The sequence below is a fragment of the Quercus robur genome, chromosome 3 (assembly GCF_932294415.1).
Source record: "Quercus robur chromosome 3, dhQueRobu3.1, whole genome shotgun sequence".
Lineage (NCBI taxonomy): Eukaryota > Viridiplantae > Streptophyta > Magnoliopsida > Fagales > Fagaceae > Quercus > Quercus robur.
Window position 1 is genome coordinate 48,164,311 of NC_065536.1, and position 23,070 is coordinate 48,187,380.

General features: G+C 40.5%; 1 protein-coding gene across 1 annotated transcript; it reads left to right on the top strand.

The window, feature by feature from the left end:
- The first annotated feature begins 3,722 nt into the window (after positions 1 to 3,722).
- Positions 3,723 to 4,505, top strand: LOC126719689 (uncharacterized). Its single transcript, XM_050422218.1, has one exon. It carries the CDS (start codon positions 3,723 to 3,725, stop codon positions 4,503 to 4,505), a length of 783 nt encoding a protein of 260 aa, XP_050278175.1.
- Positions 4,506 to 23,070: the final 18,565 nt, after the last annotated feature.

The following is a 23,070-nucleotide window of genomic DNA, read 5'->3' on the forward strand; positions in this document are numbered from 1 at the left end:
CATGTGCCAGGTTGTTATTTGCTATTACTAGTGTGAAAAAAATAATTTAAGTGGTGGATTCAAATTAAAAACCTGTAACAACTTGCTAATCGTGAATGATTAATGATTAACCTCCACTTTTTGTGTAAGTATTTTAAAAGTTAAAATGGAAAGAAAAATAATGATAACCGATAAGATATGAATTGGCTCTTTTTTTTCTTTTTCTTTTTTTGAATTTAATATAATTTTTCAATTTGAATTTATCTATTATTAGTGAGGTTATATAGGAATGGATTTTTATAAAACTAAAATTTAGAATTTGAAATAGAGTAAATTGTTAGATTTAATATATGCAAGTTTTTAGGGAAAAAAAATGTATTAAACGTACGTTGAAATATGTTTAGATAGAGAGTGTACTTATATTTAGGAAAAAAGTTTCTTTCGAATTTTTTTTATGGAAGTGTTTTTGAATTTTGTGGAATTACAATTTTAACCCTATTTTTTATTTTTTTTAAGAATAAAGATTATCTAATTAGATTATGAGTATTTTTGACATTTTTTGAAATCATAACTAACTTTCTGAATCCTCTTAATGTATATAACCTCTGAGCATGCGCTCACACGCGTACTCAGAAGCTCTTTTATTTTTTGGATAAAGATTAATAATTTGCATTTATTATAATTTGGGATTTCTACTTTGAAAAAAAAAAGGAAGGCAAAAGAAACAAATACATTGTGATGAATTAAAAAAAAAAAAAAAAATGAATACGTGGGGTACGTTTTGTAGATTGGAGGAGTTTTAAAACTAACAAAAGAGTAATCCTATTTTGTAGAAAGTTAGTGAATAGAAGTAGGAATTTAAATCAACGTAAAAGTAAGAGTTTATTAGAAACATGAAGATATTTCAACGTAAAAGTATGAATTTATTATTTTTGTCAATTTACTATTTTAACCTCATTTTTAAGTTTTAGGTAAGAGTATTTTTTACAGTAAAAAAAAGCAATAAGTAACTTTCTTTTGTCAATTTACTATTTTAACTCCATTTTTAAGTTGTTGGTTAATTAATTTAGGGGTATTTTTAACAGAAAAAAAGCAGCAATAACTAACTTTTTGAATCCACTTAATATATACAAACTATCCTCGTCACACGCGTTTCGCACGTGTATTGAGGCTTTTTTTTATTTTTCTTTTTGGTTTAGTGAAAACGTTGGACTTAGTGGTCCTATTTTATAGGCCAAAAAAAAAAAAAAAAACTCTTTATTATATATATATATATATATATTTTTTTTTTTTTTTTTGAGAATCTAATTTATAAATGGATAAAATAATTTGAAAATCAACAAGAGAAGGACCCTACTTTTTAGGCAATGTTTTAGTGGGAGTTAAAGTTATATTTTTACCGAATTATCTTTTAGTTTTATCTCTGCATAAACATAGGAGTGTAGGGGTATTTTTGAACAAAAAAAAATAAGGATCCCAAATAGGAGAAGCCTCTTAAATAATAGTATAGAAAATAGAGATAAGAGAATTTTTCTCTTTCAACTGGACTTTTATGTGGTTCAAAAATACTCTCATTAATGAAGGATAACTTCATTTAGAAATAGTCATAAATATCAAATAAAAAATTTCATTTTGAATTCAAGAAGATAATTCTTAAAATTTAGATTTTTTTTTTCCCTTTACGTTCAAAAAATAAATTATAGTTACTGCTTATTTCTAAAGTTTATCATTTTTATTTGTTTGAAAAATAAAAATATATATTTCTAAATTATAATAGATGCAAATTATTAACTTTTACCAAAAAAATAAAAGAGCATCTGAGTACGCGTGTGACTGTGTGCTCAGAGGCTATATAAAAATAGGCACCATTGAAAATAAACTTAATTGATAATTTATATATTTTTTTAATAAGTAAAACTCTTTCAAGCCAAAATTGTTTTAATTTTAGTCAAGTATTCCATTGTAACTCAATTAGCATCTCTGGATGTTTCTAAGGAAGAATTTTTAAATCCCCTTATCCTGTCATCCCATTGCATCTATCAAATTTATCAACAAAAAATCAAATTTATGAACAAAAAAAAAAATGGTGGATTTTAAGGAACATTTTATCCCTTCAAATCACCTCAAACCCTTTCTCCTCAATTTAGAAAAATATCCAAATAAGATAAGTTAAACACCCCCACATCCCTCATCAAAATAGAAAATAAAAAATTAACTTAAAAAAAATAAATAAATAAAGAACCCCACAACCCTTCCCTCTATTCCCTTCTCTGGCTCTCCCCTTTCCATCCAAACAAAGAGAACATGAGAAGATGAAAAGATATGCCTTCCATTTACATGAATGTTTTTTAAATTAAAATAAGAAAGAGAGTAATTAAGTGACAAGTAAGACACCACGTGATAGGCTCGATCAAATCATCAACGTCCATTCATTCACGACTAGGGATGGACGACCTAACCAAGCTCGTCCTGGGAGAAGTGGCCATCGTTCCTGGATGATTGAATCCACCACCACTCCTCGAGAAACTGTTATAAAACATTAATCAGCTTCCAAACCGTTAGGAGGGGCAACTCACCATTAACACCCCACAGGGGCGTTACCAGGAAAGAATAAAGTCTCCATCAAGGCTCCACCAACGGCTAGAAGAAACCACCTGCGAGTGCATGCATATAAATACATAACCCCAAAAGGGGAGGAGGTAAGGCAAAAAAACTCTAGCATATTATTTTTCACATCTTCTCTTTTATCAATCTTTCTGACTTTGGCATCGGAGACTTTTTGGCAAGCACCACGCCAGCGAATCACATCCATTCTACCCTTCATTCATTCTTAAAGATCGGGTTGGTCAAGGACGACATCAATCTGAACGATCATCCTTGGCTGACGATCTGAGCATCATCAGTTTGGTGCCGTCTGTGGGGAACGATTGCCATTCAACACGTGATCTGTCCCAATTAACTAGCAAGTCCAGATGGAATCTAGTACTAACCCAGATCCCGCTGCATTGGCCCTACAAATCTAGTCGCTGTCAGCCACTATGGAAGAACTCACCAGGCAGAACCAAGAGATGAAGCAACGGTTGCTACAAGAAAGTAATCGTGTAGACAGGGGTGACGACGAAGACAGCAACAGAAGACGAAACAACATTCTGAAAGAGGCAAGCTCGGATCTCTTAAGAGAGATGAGGAAAGAGATGGACGAATTGAGAAACGCCATCAAAGGGAAGATGGACCAAAGCCTGGAGAGGATCGTCCGAAAGATGGACTCACCTTTCACTATGGCCGTCTAGGAGTGTCCAGTACCCTCCAAGTTCCGTCTACCACAGCTAGAACCCTTCGTCGGGCTGAAAGATCCCCTGGATCACCTGAATACCTTCAGGACGACCCTAGGCCTTCAACAACCAACTGATGAGATTTTGTGTCGCTCCTTCCCAACTACTCTCAAAGGGGCGACTAGGGAGTGGTTCAACAAGTTGCCAACATCGTCCATTGACAACTTCGAACAACTGAGCGATTCCTTTGTTCGTCATTTCGTAGGCGAGCAGCGTCCAAAAAGGACTGCCGACCACCTACTCACCATCAGACAAGGGGAGAAGGAACCATTGAGGTCTTATGTGACGCGTTTCACCCGGGGAATGCTGGAAGTAGACGAGGCGGATGACAAAGTACATCTCATGACTTTCAAAGCGAGGTTGAAATCCAGAGATTTCGTGGCGTCCTTGGCAAAGAACCCCCCTAAGACAATGGCCGAAGCATTGCTGAAAGTGCAGAAGTATATGAATGTGGAAGAACCTTTAGCAGCCATTGGCGGAGCAAAAAAAAAGAAGGAAAAGGAGGACGATCGGCGAGGACAAAAAAGGGACCGGGTGGATCGACGGAATGACGAAGGAAATAGGCGGAGGGAGGACAAGAACCCTCGTCCAACGAAATTCACACCGTTGATGATGCCCATTGACCAGATTCTAACGGAGATAAGGGACGAACCGTCTCTCAAGTGGCCAAGACCACTCCATTCAACGCCTAGTTTGCGCGACAAGAGGAAATATTGCCATTTTCACAAAGACCATAGACATTACACAGAGGATTGCAGGGATCTGAAGGAGCAGATTGAAGAGCTCATCTGTAATGGGAAGCTACAACAGTATGTAAAAAGGGGAGATTCCGGCAGGTACGTCCAAAAAAGCCAACAAGTCGGTTCATGGAGAGACGAAGACCGCCCCCCACCTCGTCCACAAAGCGCACTGGGGGAGATAAAGACCATCGTCGGGGGACCAACCACAGAGGGATCATTCAAATCCCTCAGGAAGTCATATCAAAGACAGGTAAACAGTGTTCACAGTATACCTCCCTTGAAGCAAAGACGAACCAACGGAGATATGTATTTCTCTGAAGAAGACGCCAGAAGTGTAAAGCAACCTCATGATGACCCACTCGTCATTATGATCATGATCGAGGGGTTCAATACGCGAAGAGTCTTGGTCGACAGTGGGAGCTCAGCCGATATAATCTATCTTCCCGCTTTCTAGCAACTAAAACTAGACCCAAAAAGGCTTCGTCCTTTTGAGTCCCCCCTCGTCAGTTTCAGCAGAGACAAAGTATACCCTAGGGGAATAGTGATGTTGACAGTGACAGCCAGATCGTACCCCCTCCAGGTAACCAACCAGCACAATTTCCTAATAGTGGACTCGCCCTCGTCCTACAATGTGATCATAGGACGACCTATGCTTAATCGCTGGAAGGCTACTATTTCCACATACTGCTTAAAGGTGAAGTTTCCAACAGAACAGGGGATCAGAGAAATTAAAGGAGACCAGGTGTTGGCAAGAGAGTGCTACCAGGCCGTCCTGGCCTCAAAAGAGAACCATACGTGGACGATCGAAGAAAAATCACCAGAGATCGTGGAGAAGCTAGAAACAATAAAGCTGGCTGAAGGGAGTCCACCAAAGACGACCCAAATAGGGACAAACCTAAGTCCCAGGATGAAGGAAGGGATTGTCAGCTTCTTGAAAAATAACCTTGATATATTCACTTGGAGCCACGAAGATATGCCTGGAATCCCAGCAAGCCTCATCCAACATCACCTGAATGTTGACCCGGGAAAGAAGCCCGTCCAGCAGAAGAGGAGAGTCTTTGCCCCCGAGCGGAACAAGGCAGTGATGGACGAAGTAAATAAGTTACTTGCAGCGAAATTTATTCGAGAAGTCCATTACCCCGAGTGGTTGGCCAACGTTGTCATGGTCAAAAAAGCAAACGGGAAGTGGAGAATGTGTGTCGACTTTACAGATTTAAATCAAGCCTGCCCAAAAGACAGTTTCCCACTACCCAGAATCGACCAGCTAGTGGACTCCACTGCAGGACACAAACTTCTCGCGTTTATGGACGCATTCTCCGGATACAATCAAATACAAATGGCTGAAGAAGACCAAGAAAAGACTACTTTTATCACCAGCCAGGGGCTATACTGTTACCGGATCATGACTTTTGGACTCAAGAATGCAGGTGCCATCTATCAAAGGTTGGTGAACCAGATGTTCGAGAAACAAATTGGGAGAAACGTGGAGGTATACGTTGACAATATGCTTGTCAAGAGCAAAGAGGAAGAGGATCATCTGGACGACCTCAGGGAGACATTCAATACGCTCAGGCAGTACAGCATGAAGCTGAATCCGTCCAAGTGTGCTTTTGGAGTTTCCTTAGGAAAATTCCTCGGGTTTATGGTTTCACAGAGAGGGATAGAAGCAAACCCCGAAAAGGTCAAGGCCATCCTTGAAATGTCTTCACCCAAGATGGTTAAAGAAGTGCAATCCCTCACAGGAAGAATAGCAGTCCTCAACAAGTTCGTCTCAAAGGCTACAGACAAATGCCTTGCATTCTTCAAGACTTTGAAGAAAGTGTTTTCCTGGACAGAGGAATGCGAAACGGCGTTCCAAGAGTTGAAGCACTATCTTACAACCATCTGCTCTTAAGCCCGTCGAAAGAGGGCGAGGACTTATTCCTGTACTTAGCTGTGTTTATTACGGCCGTCAGCGTAGCGTTAATCAGAGAAGAAGACAGGTTGCAACTTCCTGTGTACTACGTCAGCCAGCCTTTCCAGGGTGCCGAGGCGCAGTATCCTCGCATAGAAAAGATCACCTTCACCCTGATTGTGGCTTCGAGAAAACTTCGTCCATACTTTCAAGCCAACCCCATCATTGTAATGACGGACCAACCCATCAAAAAGGCAATGAACAAACCCGAAGCGACAGGACGAATGGTACAGTGGGCAATCGAGCTCAGCCAATTTGACATAAAATACCGTCCACGGACAGCCATAAAAGCTCAGGCGTTGGCCGATTTCATAGCAGAATTCACCACCCCCGAAAGCATACAAAGTCTCTGGACGGTAAACACTGATGGGTCGTCCACTCAGAAAGGAGGCGGAGCAGGCATTGTTATCATTTCCCCTAAAAAAGATGTTCTCAAATACGGGGTCCAGCTCAAATTCCCTATAACCAATAACGAGGCAGAATATGAGGCCTTGCTGACGGGATTGAGAATAGCTCGGGCATTCGGAGGTGAAAATATTGTGCTCAAGAGCGACTCGCAGCTCGTCATAGGGCAAGTGAGAGGGGAATTCGAAGCAAAAGAGACAAGGATGCAGAAGTATCTCAAATTGACAAACCAGCTGGTAAGTGCCTTTAATCACGTAGAGTTCGTTCAGATCCTCAGGGATCAGAACGCTGAAGCTGACGAGGTAGCACGAAGCGCCTCAACGGACAACCAAGATAAAATGCTTGATTGGAGGCTGGAAGAACAAAACTCTCCTAGCATCCAGGAACTTCAAACTCTCTCAGTGCACACAAACCCTGGATGGACGAGCCTTATTTTGTCGTTCCTTCGAGAAGGACGACTACCGCCAAATCCAAAAGAAGCTAAGAAGATCTAGAAACGCACCGCCAGGTTACGATACTTAATGATGAACTCTACAAAAGGGGTTACTCCCAACCATATTTGAGATGTGTAGAAGAGGAAGAACAAATACATCCTGGAAGAAGTGCACGGGGGAATCTGCGGAGACCACATAGGGGCAAAGTCCCTTGTCAGGAAGATCATGAGAACGGGCTACTTTTGGCCGACAATGCAGCAAGACGCAACTGATTTTGTGAAGAAGTGTGATAGTTGCCAAAGGTATGGAAATGTTCAGCGAATCCCTAGAGAAAAGATGACCACAATTTCCTCACCTTGGCCATTCGCACAGTGGGGGATCGACATCATTGGTCCCTTGCCCCAAGGAAAGAGACAAATGAAGTTCCTGCTCATCGCGATCGACTACTTCACAAAATGGGTGGAAACCGAAGCCCTGGCAATAATCACCGAAGCAAAGGTACAAAATTTTGTATGGAAAAATATTGTTTGCAGGTTCGGGATATCCAAGACGATCATATCAGATAATGGTCGTCAATTTGACAGCCAGAAATTCAGATCATTTTGCTCGGGCTTGGGCATCAAAAACAGGTACTCATCGCTAGGTCACCCACAGGCCAATGGACAGACGGAAGTAACCAACCGGACCCTGCTCAAGATTATCAAGTCCGGTTAGTGGGGGCAAAGGGAACGTGGCCTGAAAAGTTACCAAGTGTCTTGTGGGCATACAGGACGACAGCACGGACACCAACAGGAGAAACACCATTCAGTCTGACGTACGGCACAGAAGCAGTCATCCCGGTCGAAGTAGGGCTCACTAGCCTTAGGAGAGAATTCTTTGACGAGCGAATCAACGACGACCAACTGAAACAGAACCTGGACTGTCTGGACGAAGTTAGAGACTAGGCATCCCAAAGAATAACCAAGTACCTGCAGAAGATAGCCGAGTATTATAATCGAAGAGTGAAGCTGAGAAGATTCAACGTTGGAGATCTCGTCCTTAGAAAAGTCACTCCCGCAACAAAAGATCCAGCACAAGGCAAACTGGGCCCGACCTGGGAAGGGCTCTATAAAGTCGACCACTATTCACGTCAGGGAAGTTACCATCTAGAAGACTCAGAGGGAAAGAGACTACCTCGTCCATAGAATGTCGAACATCTAAAGAGGTATTACGAAAAGGAACCATAGCCTGATTAAGGAACCATAGCCTGACTTCTTGTCTTATGTAAGCAATTATTCAGAATCCATTACGTATTATTCAATTCATAAAGTATTATTCAGCATTTCATAAGTGTTATTCAGCAAGCCATGCGCTACAATTTTTCCCAAAAAAAATGCAAACGATCGTTCTAAACAAAGAAAGATGATAAATGGATGTACATTGTCCAACAAAGAAAGACGATAAGATTCCTTAAATGGATGTACATCGTCCAACGAAGAAAGACGATAAGATTTCTTAAATGGATGTACATCGTCCAACAAAGAAAGAAGATAAGATTCCTTAAATGGATGTACATCGTCCAACAAAGAAAGAAAAGAAAGACCATAAGGTTCCACGAAGGGATGGGCATCGTCCAAAAAGACGAAATCCCCAAAGAATGCACGGGACAAAAATCCCCCAAGTTGCACAAAAGGACGAGGATAAATTCAGTATGCCAGCAAACTTTTTTTGCGTCCCTAACGGGGAGAGATGAACATCCAAAAGAAAATCTTGACGCAACACATACAATCATAAAGGGCAAAGGTAAATAAATAGACGTTTATATAAAGCCAAACTGTTAAATAGACTTAATATATAAAGCTAAATTGTTCAAAGGCAAAAAGGGGCCCCGAAAAACAAATGGGGCATCCAAACATCAACTATCTATAAAACTTAATACATACATACATACAAAAAAAAAAAAAAAAAAAAAAAAAAAAAAAAAAAAAAACTTCTTGAATAAGGAGAAACAGAATCAGGCTGGAGGAGCAACATCATCGTCCTTGTTTGCCAGGGAAAGTTCCGCGCCAGTGGATGCTGCTGTCTGAGATGCTTCGTCCTCTTCAATCTCCTTGTCAACGGCCTCAAAATCTAAGTCTTCGAGGTCCGTGCCAGGTCCATGCTTGATCAAATACCTCCGAAGCAGCTCAAATCCCTTGAAGTACCACTAGAACAAGATGGTGTTATATTCGTCCGTGGTCTGGAAAGCAGTGACGGCCTTGGCCATGGCAACTTTCATCCTCTGGGCAGCTGTTGCAAGGAGTTCGTCCTTCTGCTTCACTGACTGCTTTTCAACTTCCAGCTGCTCCGTCAAGACTTCAATCTGCCCCTTGGAAGTGTTGAGAGAGTCCATGGCTGTGATCAAGTCCTTCTGCAAGCCCGAAGCCTCAGCCTCTAGTGCTTCCACCTTCGAGTTGGCCAAGACGGCCTTCTCCTCATTGGCCAGATACTGCGTGGTAATATGCATGGTCTCCCTTAACACCTGATGACAAAAAGTCCCACCAAAATCAATAAAAATGGTTGAGCACAAAAGGACGAAGAAAAGGACAAAAACATGGAGGATTACCTGCATGAGCTTGTGGACGTGACGGCTCACCATCTCGTGGGAAGGAACGCTCGTGATTTCTTTCATCTCCCCAGGAGTAAGCAACTCATTGGCACGGTCCATAGCAGTCATGGCATCTGACCAAACACTGGCACCAACTTTCTCCTTCCCCTTACTCGCCAGTTTCTGCCTCTTGGAAGGACAGGCCACCTCCTCAACCGAAATGCCAGGAGAGGCAGCCAAACCCTCGTCCAGATCAAAGGTAGGTGTGGACGAACCCCTCTCCACCACCTCCTTCTCCTTCTCCCTCTCCTTATCTGTAATCCTCAGCCTCCTCTGACCTATGTTGGAAAGAGGCTCATTCTTCTTGTCCTTAATTTTCTTGTACATCTCTTTGTTAAACTTGGTCATCATCTCTACAAAAGAGAAGGCAAGAAGCTAAGGACGAAGAAAAAGAGAACAAGACGAATCCGTTTGCAAAGACAGCTTAAGTTTTTTCTCTTCTCGATCAAGGGTACTAAGGACGTAGAGGGAAGGCTCTGGCCCTAGGCAGTGATGAGCTAAGGTGCGCGGATCGATCAAGTCACCAAAATCTTCAATCGTCCTTGAGTACCTGATTGCCGCCTGAACCCGCTCCTCAAACTTGCTCTCAAGCTCTGGACGATCTTTCACTACAAACACAACAGCAAAGGAAAAATTATAAAAAAAAAAAAAAAAAAAAAAAAAAAAGGAAGAGAAAAGGGGCGAGGGGCATCTCATAAGGAGCAAATGCACCAATCAAAGGGGTCTCCCACCGGCACAGCAGCCTAAGAACGTTCCCCCATAAGTCATCAGACAGTATTTCCCAACCGTCACCCGATACAAAGAAGTATCTAGACTTCCAGTAGCGAAAGGACAACGGTAGATCAACAACCAGACGCGACTTCCTATTCCAGGGTACAAACTCATAATATCCAAATTCCTTGGACTCTTTCAGACGGTGCAGATGGATGAACTCATTGATCGTGATCATGTCTCCGTCGGCGATGGTCGTCCAAATCACCATACAACTAACAACTATTCTCCAAGAATTGGGCATAAGTTGCCTTGGTGCAAGGTTTAAATGATGAAGAAGCTCCATGATGAACAGATGGACGGGAAATCTGAGGCCACACGAAAAAAGCAACCTCATAAAAGCAGACTTCCCTATGAGCAAAGGTGCAAGCCTTTTCACCCTTTCTAGGAAGACGAGCTTTGGTCCCCTTAGGACACTAGAACCTATCTTTAAATTTGCTAAAAACCTCTATTTTCAAGGAAAAATTTTCCTTGAGGGCATGGAAAGGATGGACAACGGCTGGAGCAAGAAAGTAGGAGGACGAGGGGGCGCGAGAAGGCACGGTGGTCGTTGTATCTACCCCAACCCCTTCTTCACCTACATTAGAGGACGAGCCCCTCTCTAAGTCACCTGACCCTTCCTCAAAACCCATATTTTCCCCCCTTAGGATCCCTCGAACAAACCGAAACCAAACTTGAGATTTGAACAGTAAAGGGTATAAGACACCCAACGCCAAACCTAAGCCACTACCCCTAAAAACAAACTCCTCAACTTGTGGGTGTGAATCGCTAGGCGAAAGCGTACCCAATGGGTCATCGGAAAATTCCACTAAGGCTCCTAAACGGGCAAAGAGAAATGCTACGGAGGGAGAGGTACGCCTAACTTTGGAGTTATCCACCATTAAAGAGAAACAACAACAACACCACTCGATAAGAAGAAGGGATAGCACAGAAAGAAGAAAGAACTTAAAAGACACAGATACAAGCAAAATTCAGAAAGGAAAGAAAGCATAAATGAGCAAAACACGCAAGTGAGGGAGTCAGAGAAACCAATCGCACAAGAGATGGGGAAATGAGAAAAGGAAAGGCCAAAGAAATCAAAAGGTTCTGCCTTGGAAAGTGCGGGAAAACTGAAAAGATTTTCCCCGGAAACGAGATCCCCCAACCAAAGAAAATCAACCACGTGGCCGCGAAGTGAGTCACAGCCGCCATTAAGCAATCAATGCGGAGCAGAACCCCAAACGCCATAACCGCCAAAAAAAAATAATAAAATAAAAATATATATTTACTCAAATGAACCAGTAAAACCCCTTCGTATTCCTACGACCGTCCAAGTTATGGACGACCTCGGAATAGGGGGTCAGCTGATAGGCTCGATCAAATCATCAGCGTCCATCCGTTCACGACTAGGGATGGGCGACCTAACCAAGCTCGTCCTGGGAGAAGTGGCCATCGTTCCAGGACGATTGAATCCACCTCCACTCTTCGAAAAACCGTTATAAAACATTAATCAACTTCCAGACCGTTGGGAGGGGCAGCTCACCATTAACACCCCGCAAGGGCGTTACCAGGAAAGAATAAAGTCTCCATCAAGGCTCCACCAACGGCTAGAAGAAACCACCTACGAGTGCATGCATATAAATACATAACCCCAAAAGGGGAGGAGGTAAGGCAAAAAAACTCTAGCATATTATTTTTCACATCTTCTCTTTTATCAATCTTTCTGACTTTGGCATCGGAGACTTTTTGGCAGGCACCACGCTGGCGAATCACATCCATTCTACCCTTCACTCGTTCTTAGAGATCGGGTTGGTTGAGGACGATATCAATCTGGACAATCATCCTTGGCTGACGATCGAAGCATCATCACCACGTATATTGATAATTATAATTTTTTTTTTTCACGTTAAAGAAATATAATAAATTGATAATTTAAAAAATCTTAATAAAAGTGGAACCCTAATTCTTAAAATCTTAAAGAATTAAAAATGAAGGATTCAAAAAGGTCTTTTAACCCTCCAAAATTCTAATTCCCTCATTTTTGCTACAGATTATATGGGCTCGCTAGTTGCTTCCCATCTATGTTACACTAATTCTTTCTTCTTCTTTTTTTCTTTTTTTCTTTTTTTAAACAATAATAGTTCCAACTTTACGTATAACAACATTTTCTTATTTAAATCCAACAAATCAGATGCAACAGTGAGACATATTTGGATTATTTATGATTTAGTAATACTCCTTGTGTTATATATATATATATATATATATATATATAAAATGCTAGCTCTTTCCAAGGAAGAAATTTAACATAGAATTGCAAACTGCTAAGAAAGCATAGAAATCAAGTTGAATATGAGAATAAAAATTTAATGCATGTTTGTGGTGATAATGAATGAGGAAACTAAATTAGTAGATTGCATGGGACTTACAGCTCGTAGTAAAGAAAGCAAACGGAAACGATGAAATCAAACATATTCATATATAATGGGAGTTCTTGGTCTTGTTCTTCTCTTATTCTTAAATTGCCAAAACATGGGGTTGACCTGGAGTGAAGGAGTAAGAGGAAGCGGCACCGCAGGCATGTTTAAAGGTTTGCTAGCTGTTGAGTGCTGACACTTCAACCGCTCATCTTTGAGACACATCTGCCTATGCACGCAATAAACAATACTTGCCATTTAAATTCAACATTTACTGCTGGACTTCACCGAATCTAGACATGTACCAAGAAATATGGGTCTCTCTCTCTCTTGTGTTTAATTATGAGAAATTATAGTGTACTCCGACTACGTTACTTGTCTGTCATTTTACTAAAAAACTTATATATGTTTAAAATAATTAAGTCAATTTATAATTTAAAAAATATATATTTAAATCAAAACTGACTTTCCTTGTTAAACTATAGATAAAAGTTTTTTTTTTTTTTAAGAATGGTGGATAAGAGACGCGATCCATCGTAAGGACTGTATAATTTACCCGTATTCAGACCAGACAATGTGTTGCTATTTATTCCAAGTTCAAATATTTTCCTCTCGTGGGTTCTAATTAACTCAATTAGTAAAGTCTTTTATAGTCAAATAAAAGTTTTTGGGTTTGAACCCTACTTACACAGTTAAATAAAAATCAATTAATATTTTGGTCAGATGATAAAGATAAATTATTATGCAATGACACTATAAATTAAAAGTTTATCATATTTAAAAAATAATAATAATTAAAATAAATAAATAAAAACATTTTTCCTACCGATCCATTTCTCCGTTAACGCCTGAATTAGATTATAGGCGATGATATAAATTTGATACGTACATGTTTCGATAATATGAAAATAAATCAATTAATATGTCCAAGGCTAATGTCATGAAAATCAACTGTTAATGAATTTGTGGGCCCATATCCCCTTCATTTCGAAGGTAGTAGCACATCGTTTATGCGTTGTTATTAGATTCTAAAACACATTTCAGGTTTTATTTGTGAATATGAAGATAAATAAGTTGAGGTTTTCTTCAAACTTCTTATATTTTCTTTTTTAGGTGTGAATTTTGAAAATATAGTTGTTGAATTTCATGTTCTTTATGTTTTTAACACGTATATCAAATTTCATTTAAATCGGATGTTATTTACTATTCGATCAATAAACTTGTTTTTTACCTACAATATTAGATCACAAAAATTTGAAATTTTAATATTTGTTTAATAATATAGCAATTGATCTATGATTTTCTTGAAATTTTGCAAACAATAATGATATAATACAAACATGCAATTTAACGATTAGATTTTCAAAATTTATCCTCAAACTAAAGATATATGAAAAGTTTGAAATATTTTTCTTCAAACTAGTTTAGAGAGAACTTTTATATATATATATATATATATATATTTCTTGTTGTGAAACGTTTACTGTTTCCTGTTTCTCTTTTTCTGGCCAGAAAATTCTGTTATTGTTTATGTCGTAGTGCTATTTTTTGTCAACTAGCAAGCTCACGTTGATTGAATTCTGCTCTATAGGTTGCGTATCACCAGGTTTCAACCAGAACGGTATCATTTGTCAACGAATAGGTGGAAAATAATATGAGGAAATTAATTTTTGAAATATGATAGATGAAGTCCTTATTACAAGTTATTGTTGAATGGTTATGAGCCTATGTCTATGACCTTTACCCAAATAAAAAATTCTATGACGATGACACTTTTTCTTATCAGCTATGAGTCTATGACGATGATACTTGAAGCTTAAAGGAACACATAAACAAATTTACAAGTTTTTGAATAAAAAGGAATCTATATATATATATATATATATATATATTATATAAACTAAAATAGAGTTCACACGTAGCTTGGGTTGAATTAGTATGATCCTCCACCTATATGATTATATACATAACATTAATACACAAAATTCTTGCAGTTATTATATTCCCCGAGTCTTTCATGCAAAGGCAGAGCCACATAGAGACCAGGGCCCAACCTAATATCGTTATATTTAAATTTAAATATAATTTCTAAGAAAACTAATATTTGGCCCCTCAAAATGATTAAAATATTGGTATTCTTGTTAGTATAACCTCATATATATACACACCCAAACAAATTAAATCATAATTTTTCTCCCAAAAAAAAAAAAAAAGTTATAGTTCTCTTAAAGTATGTATCAAGTGATGTTATATATATATAAAAAAAAAAAAAAAAATTTGCATATGAAAAGATCTGTAAAATGAACTTTTTATATTGTTTTAAATATAAAATATAATGATGTAGTTCTAGCTCAACTATTACCTCTCTCTTTGCAAGTTTTATGTAGAGGGCGGGTTTATAGATTTAAGATCCACTATATGCATGTGTATCTTACTTTTTTTTCTTTTTTTTTTAATGATGCAATTTTCTTTTTCTTTTCCTACATTATAATATTTCAATATTATACAAAAATAAAAAGGATTAGTTTCTATAAATTAGAACATACGTTGTAAAAAATAATACCCAAGCAATTATGTCATAGTTCAATGTCATGTCTTTTAACATGAACTTTATTTTGAGAATAATGATCTTGTGGGTTTTTTTAAAAATATTTATTTAATTAGATATAGAATAATTCAATTCAATTCATAATGGATATATATATATATATATATATGATGTTGATGATGTGGAAATCGTTAGTCGAGTAGGTTCGTCCGGATGAGTCAGCAACCTCGTCCCTATACCTGAAATTGTCATGCAAAGCCCTCTTTAGGTGGTAACCGGTGTGGTGCCTACCACAGAGTCTCCGATGATAAAGTCAGCGTATAGAAGTTTTAAAAAAGTATGGGAGCTTAGAATATCAGTGCTACAGCGTATTTATGTATTAGGATGTGTACCTTGTTTGGTCTTGAGGGGTGTTTATATATAGCTTCATTACTTCTAGCCATTGTGGCTTTTATTGTGGCTTTAGTGCCTTTTTGTAACACCTCTGAGCTCAGTAATGTAGGTTTTGGATGAGCTTCCAACGTTCTAACAGTCTGTCTTGTAACTGTCCGAGATACCAAATCCTTCATTTAATGGCTCGCCTTACCTCATCCATGACGTGGCAATGTGGACGAAGGTGTTTGATAAGATCGTCTAGGCAAGAAGGTTTGTTGGTCCTATCAGCTGCCCCCCAGGTTTTGTGGTTGTCCTTACATGTCATGACGACTATTAGAAGGTGAAAGGTTTCTTACTCAAACATGACTCTTGGGGTTCCGTTCTGCATTTAATGCGTAGTGGCGGCGCCGTACACATCGTCGCCACGTGGTGTGTTCTAACTAGTGGAATTAATGCCCCATGCATGTGTCTCTTTGGGTTTCCTGCTAATTTTCAATTTTTTGTGCCCAGCTATTTTAAATTGCTTCTCCTTCTCTTTCCTCCTTACTTTTTCCCTTGTACACCATAGTTGCTCTGTGTTTCTTCTTCTCCGAGCTCCCTATCACACTTTCCCTTTCATTCTTTTGAGGTACGGTTTCTTTCCTTCTACTTTGCTCTTTCTTGGTAATAGATTGCACTAGATTTCCCCTTTTTCTTGTTTTTGTTTCAGAATTTGGAGTTTCTTCCCCTTTTTCCTTCTTGTGAATTCCATGGTAGATATCTCTGAGGTTAGGAGACTCTGTCCCTCTCTTTCATTTTTCTTCGCATGCTTAGGGGCTTCTTTAGGTTCTTCTTAGTCTTTTGGGCCTTTAATTAAAAACTTTGTGTTTGGGGGTAGTAGCTTAGGGTCTAGCTTTGGCTGATCTGTTTCCTTTGCTCCGTGAGTCAGTAAACTGGTTTGAGGGAGTTGTGGGTGAGCGGAGAGTAATGTCTGAGGTAAGATCTAGTGAGCTCGAGACGGGATTGTTGTCTAGTGACTATCCCGTCGAGAGGGAGGAGGATACTGCCACCTCTGGCCTGAGGGAGGTTAGGGCTTTCCACGCCCTCGGGGGAGCGTGTGGTTTGGACGCTGAAACCCTTTCCAGGTTTAGGGATAGGTTTCAATTTCTTGAGAGAGTTAGGGTTCGTCTTCCTCAAAAAGAGGAACGAGCTTGTCATTTTTTGCCTAGGGAGGTGTGCTTCTACGAGGCTGCTTTTCAGTGCGGGTTTAGGTTTCCCGTTCACCCCTTTATTATGGAGCTTCTAAGTCACTTCAATATCGCTCTTGGGCAACTTATGCCGAATTCATGGAGAATTGTAATCAGTTGTATGTAGATATGGTTGGCCGTCACAAAAGGAGACATGATTAGGGTGGATGAATTCACGTATTTATACCGTCTGAAGGAGTCCAAAGAGTATGGGTACTACGAGCTTGTGCCCTAGGTCAAGAAGGCTAGGGTTGTCACCAATCTGCCCTCGTCTTTCAGATATTGGAAATCCAGGTTCTTCTTTTTGTCTTGGGATGATTGGGAGACTCCTTCCAATGAAATTTGCGAGGACGTCACTAGGTTGCTCCGTCATTGGAGAGCTCCAAGTCTAGATGTGTTAACCTTCTACTAGTCCTCTTTCCTTATTTGTTCTTTTCCCTTTCTATTTATTTATTATTATTATTTTTTAAATCATTGCTAAATTTTCTATCTTGTGTCCACACAGTTAAAAAGTGTCCAAAGCTCAAGAGCAAATACAAGAGTTGCGTAAAGGTAGCTATAGAGTACGCAAACACAATCGACGATTTTGACAACCTGCTCGGCCCAAGAACTTTGGCTCGTCATTGCTTCGGTCTAGAGCCTTCCACCTACATTCTTCGAGCCATCAAGATTAAAGAGGAGTAAGTGCTCTTTCAATTTCATTGCTGTCTTGAATTCTCTTCACTCTTTTTTTTTTTAAGTGTTTTTATTTTACAAATATGACAATGAAGTTTAATTAGGAAATGTACACCAAGATAAGGGTGAAGAAGAACGAGCCCCTTTCCAACCTTGGGAAGAGGGTAATGCGAGTGGTGGATAACGGGACTCCCGTCACCCAGCCACCTCCATCCTAGAAGCAACGAGAATTATTTCCCTGACCACCTTGGTAGAGGAGATAACCCCCCGGACGAAGAAGCTGCGCTTGGCTGACAAGGGGAAAGAGAAGGCCGATTCAAGGTTGTCTAATATCTGGGACAATGCTAGCCTTACCATGATGAGGGCACAGGACGCCTTTACCACCGAATAACTCCAGGTCCTTTCCAGCGTGCCCTCCAACAAGATTGTGGGTCGTCATATCCACAAACTCGTCCAGGTAATAGACTTGTACAATTTTCCTTTCCCTTTTTCTTCTTTTGCATGGTTTTGAGAGATGGATCCTCTTTTCAGGTTCTGGGGAGACCATTCACATTACCTCAGAGTACCTGAGTTAGGAGGCAAAGGCCACATCTGTGAGGTCCAAGTTGCAGGGTCTGGAGGTAGAGAACTCAAAGCTAAAGAAGGACATTATCTTGGCCATGGATGAGGCCAATACTACCAAGGAGAAGGCGAGGGTCCTGTCTGACGACTTGAGGGCTAAGAGGCAATTGACCTTGGAGAAGGACAAGCAACTCTAGGCCGCAAAGGAGAGAGTAAAGACCGTCGCAGCCAAGTCCGTCAAGGCCTTTCAGCAGACTGGCGAGTACAATACTGTGCTCTTCAGCTGGTACTACAAAGGCTTCGAGCTCCTGAGACAGTACCTCATCAAGCACCCCACCGGAGTAGACCTGGAGAGCTTGGATCTGAAGGTGGTAGACCAAGAGATGGCTCAGGACGAGACTGCCTATGCTGCTCAAGCTGCTGCCGCTGCTCCGGCAGCAGATATTCCAGATCCTACCGACGCTGGTGGTGAAGAGGTCAACGCTTGAACCTATTTGTCAGAGATATCTATGTTTTTCTTTTTCCCCTTTTTTTTGGGATGCCTAGTATGTTTTTGGGCTTTTAATTCTAACGTTAGAACAATATTTCTTACCCAACATTTTTGGACTTTTAATTCTACCTCCAGAACAATATTTGTTGCTCAATGTTTTTTGGGCTTTTAATTCAGATAGAATATATATTCATGTTTACCTGCTTACTTTCTTGCTTCCGTTCGTTTGTTCTTCGTTATGCTTAACACTTTTTATCCGTATGTGGTTCATGCTTTTTGCCTGCATCTTTGCCTGTTTACCCTTAGATTAGGCTTACATCCCTCTAGGCGGAATTTCATTACTCAGCCACTTTTTAGGTGACTGGCACCTATTTAAGGGATCCTATCACTTGGCCTCGTCAGTAATTTACATCCGTCTAGGCGGAATTTCATTACTTAGCCACTTTTTAAGGGACTTACACCTATTTAAGGGATCTTGTCACTTGGCCTCGTTAGTAATTTACATCCGTCTAGGCGAAATTTTACTATTTAGCCACTTTTTAGGTGACTTACACCCATTTAAGAGATCTTGTCACTTGGCTTCATTAGTAATTTACATCCATCTAAGCGGAATTTTATTACTTAGCCACTTTTTAGGTGACTTACACCCATTTAAGGGATCTTGTCACTTGGCTTCGTCAGTAATTTACATCCGTCTAGGCGGAATCTTATTACTTAGCCAAAAATATTTTTTCTTTTTTTTTTTTTAGACCTCTAGACTTGCATACAGTACATTGAAATGTTAACTGAATAGTACTTTTATTGCTTTGTTTCAAAACACGAATACAATCGTCCGTTACATTTATTGATGGTACCTCTTCAAATGCTCAATATTCCATGGTCATGGTAGTTTCTTCCCGTCCAACGTTTCCAGGTGATAGCTGCCTTGTCTAGAATAGTGGATGGCCTTGTAGGGCTCTTCCCAAATTGGGCCAAGCTTCCCTTGGGTCAGGTCCTTGGTAACAGGTGTGACTTTGCGCAAGATGAGATCTCCTATATTAAGTCGTCTGAGCTTCACTCTCCTGTTGTAGTACTTGGCCGTCTTCTGCTAGTACCTCGTCATCTTGTGGGATGCTCCGTCGCTGACTTTGTCTAAACAGTCCAGGTTGACTCTCAGCTGATCGTCATTGTTGCCTTCATGGAAAACTTCTCGTCTCACATTGGTGATTCCCACTTTGACTGGGATTACTACTTCGGTGCCATAGGCGAGTCTGAAGGGGGTTTCTCATGTTGGGATTTTTGCTGTAGCCCTGTATGCCCACAGGACATTGGACAATTCCTCCAGCCAATCGCCCTTTACATCTTCCAATCGAGCTTTGATGATCTTGAGCAGTGTCCGATTTGTCACTTCTGTCTGACCATTGGCTTATGGATGACCTGGGGACGAGAATTGGTTCTTGATCCCTAGCCCTGATCAATAGTCCCTGAAGCTTTGATTGTCAAACTGCCACCTATTGTTTGATATGATCGTTCGTGGTATCCCGAATTTGCAAACTATGTTCTTCGACATGAAGTTCTGGATCTTTGCCTCCGTGATGGTTGATAGTGCTTCTGCTTCAACCCACTTTGTGAAATAGTCAATAGCGACCAATAAAAATTTTACCTATCTCTTACCTTAGGGTAATGGACCGACGATGTCAATCCCCCATTGGGCAAATGGCCATGGGGAGGCTATTGGCGCCAGTCTTTTTGCTAGGATGCGTTGAACATTTCCAAACCTTTGGCATTTGTCGCATCTTTTGACGAACTCCCTTGCATCCTTCTGCATAGTAGGCCAGAAGTAACCTATTCTAATAATTTTGCTGACCAGGGATCTTGGACTTGTATGGTCTCCGCATATTCCTGCATAGATCTCTTCCAAAATATATTCAGCTTCTCCCTCATCGAGGCACTTTAGGTAAGGCATGGAGAAACCTCTTTTATACAGGGCGTCATTCAGGATTGTGAACCTGGCTGCCCTCTTCCTGACATTCAAGATTGGGGTCATCCAATTGCTTTCACTCTGGATTATGAAAGTGAGGACCTCTTCAATCCTGGGGCGTTTCTGGACTTCCATTTTTAAGTCTGTACTCGTTGGTCCTGCTTCTGACGACACTTGCTTCTCTAGCTCGTCTGCCCCATATTCTGGCTTCTAGGGACCTATGTGAATTCTACCCAATCAAACTCCTGTACCAAATACTTCGTTAGCCTCAAGTATTTTTGCATTCTTTCCTCCTTTGCTTCATACTCTCCCTTTATTTGCCCCACGACCAGTTTTGAATCGCTCTGAAGGAGCAAGTTTTTTGCTCCTAGTGCCTTTCCAACCCTTAATCCCATCAATATCCCTTCGTATTCAGCTTCATTGTTAATGGCTGGGAACGTTAGCTGAACTCCGTATTTTAGCGTCTCTCCTTTTTGAATAATGTTAATGACTCCTACTCCGCCCCCCTTATAGGTTGACGAACCGTCAGTCTGGATTGTCCATCTTTCTGCTTCTCTCAATGCCTCATCCTCGACCGTGGTTGTGAATTCAACGATGAAATCTGCTAATGCCTACACCTTGATAGCTGTCTTGGGGTGGTACTCAATGTCGAACTGGCTAAGCTCGATTGCCCACTAAATCATTCTTCCAGCAACCACAGGCTTATTAATGGACTTCTTTATAGGTTGGTTCGTCATCACTAGGATAGGATTTGCCTAGAAGTAAGGGCGCAACTTTTGTGAAGCTACAATTAGGGCAAATATCTTCTCGATCCGTGGGTACTTTGTTTCAGCTCCTTGGAAGGCTTAACTGATGTAGTAAACTAGGAGTTGTGTTCTGCTTTCCTCTTGAATCAAGGCCACACTCACGGCTGTAGCTGACATCGCCAAGCATTAATACAAGTCTTCTCCCTCTTTGGACGGGCTCAAAAGGGGGGTGGGATTGCTTAGATAGTGCTTGAGCTCTTGGAAGGCGTTCTCACACTCTTCTGTCCAGGTGAAGGCTTGCTTTAGCATCTTAAAGAAGGGTAGGCATTTGTCCGTTGCTTTAGAGATAAACCTATTGAGTGCCACTATCCTTCCTGTGAGCTTCTAGACTTTTTTCATAGTCTTGGGCGACGTCATCTCAAGTATGGCTCGCACCTTCTTTGGAATTGCTTCTATCCCTCTCTAGGACACCTTGAATCCTAAGAATTTCCCTGACGCTACTCCAAAGGCACACTTGCTTGGGTTCAACTTCATTTGATACTGCCTGAGAGTAACTCTTCCTTGCTCTTGACGAGCATATCATCCACATACACTTCCATGTTCCTCCCGATCTGTTTGTTGAACATTTTGTTTACTAGTCTTTGATAGGTTTCTCCTGCATTTTTCAGTCCGAAGGACATTACCTTGTAGTAGTAGAGCTCTTGGCTTGTGATGAAGGCAGTTTTCTCCTAGTCTTCTTCTACCATTTTTATCTGGTTGTATCCCGAGAATGTGTCCATGAATGTCAAGAGTTTATGTCCTGTTGTGGAATCCACCAGCTGATCTATCCTTGGTAAGGGAAAGCTGCCCTTTAGGTAGGCCTTGTTTAGGTCTGTGAAGTCTATGCACATCCTCCATTTTCCATTTTCCTTCTTTACTAGGACGACATTGGCTAGCCAGTCTGGGTAATAGACCTCGCAGATGAAGTTCGCTGCTAGCAATTTGTTAACCTTGTCCATGATTGCCTGGTTTCTTTCTGGAGCAAAGACTCGTCGTCTCTGCTGGACGGGCTTTCTCTCGAGATCTACATTTAGCTTGTATTGGATGATCTCTGTGGATATGCCTGCATATCCTCATGGCTCCATGCGAAAACGTCTAGGTTCTCTTTGAGGAATTGGACTAGTTTATTCCTCATCTCTGTACTCAGGGTCGTCCTTACCCTTATTGTCTTCATTGGCTCTTCGTCTACCAGCTCTACAGTTTCTAGGGCTTCCACCTTCTCTTACTCTTTCTCCTCGATTATCCACGTATGGTTTTCCTTCATAGCTAACACTACTTGGTAGCATTCCCTAGCTAACACTTGATCTCCTTTTTACCTTGCCTACACCATTTTCTGTTAGGAACTTTACCTTCAGGCAATAGGTGAATGTGGCTACCTTCCAACGATTGAGAGTAGGCCTCCCAATGATCACATTGTATGAAGAATGACAGTCTACTACTAGGAAGTCTAACTGACGAGTTAGTTGTTGCGGGTACGACCCCACTGTGATTATTAGTGTCACTATGCCTTTGGGATATACTCTGTCTCTACTGAAACTAACGAGAAGGGACTCGAAGGGACGCAATCTTCTTGGATCCAACTTCAACTGTTGAAAAGTAGAAAGGTAGATAATGTCCATGGAGCTATCGTTGTCCACAAGGATTCTCTTGGTGTTGAACCCCTCAGAGGCGACGGTACATTATAGTCAGGGGGTTCAAATGAACCCCCTAACCTGAAATTTATATAAATATATATATATATATAATATTTTAAAAAAAAATTATTTTGAACCCCCTAGAATACAAATGTGCACCCCCTCACCATGAATCTCAA

Excerpts from the sequence above, each read along its gene's own strand:
- LOC126719689 (XM_050422218.1), top strand. The coding sequence starts at position 3,723 with ATGGCCGAAGCATTGCTGAAAGTGCAGAAGTATATGAATGTGGAAGAA.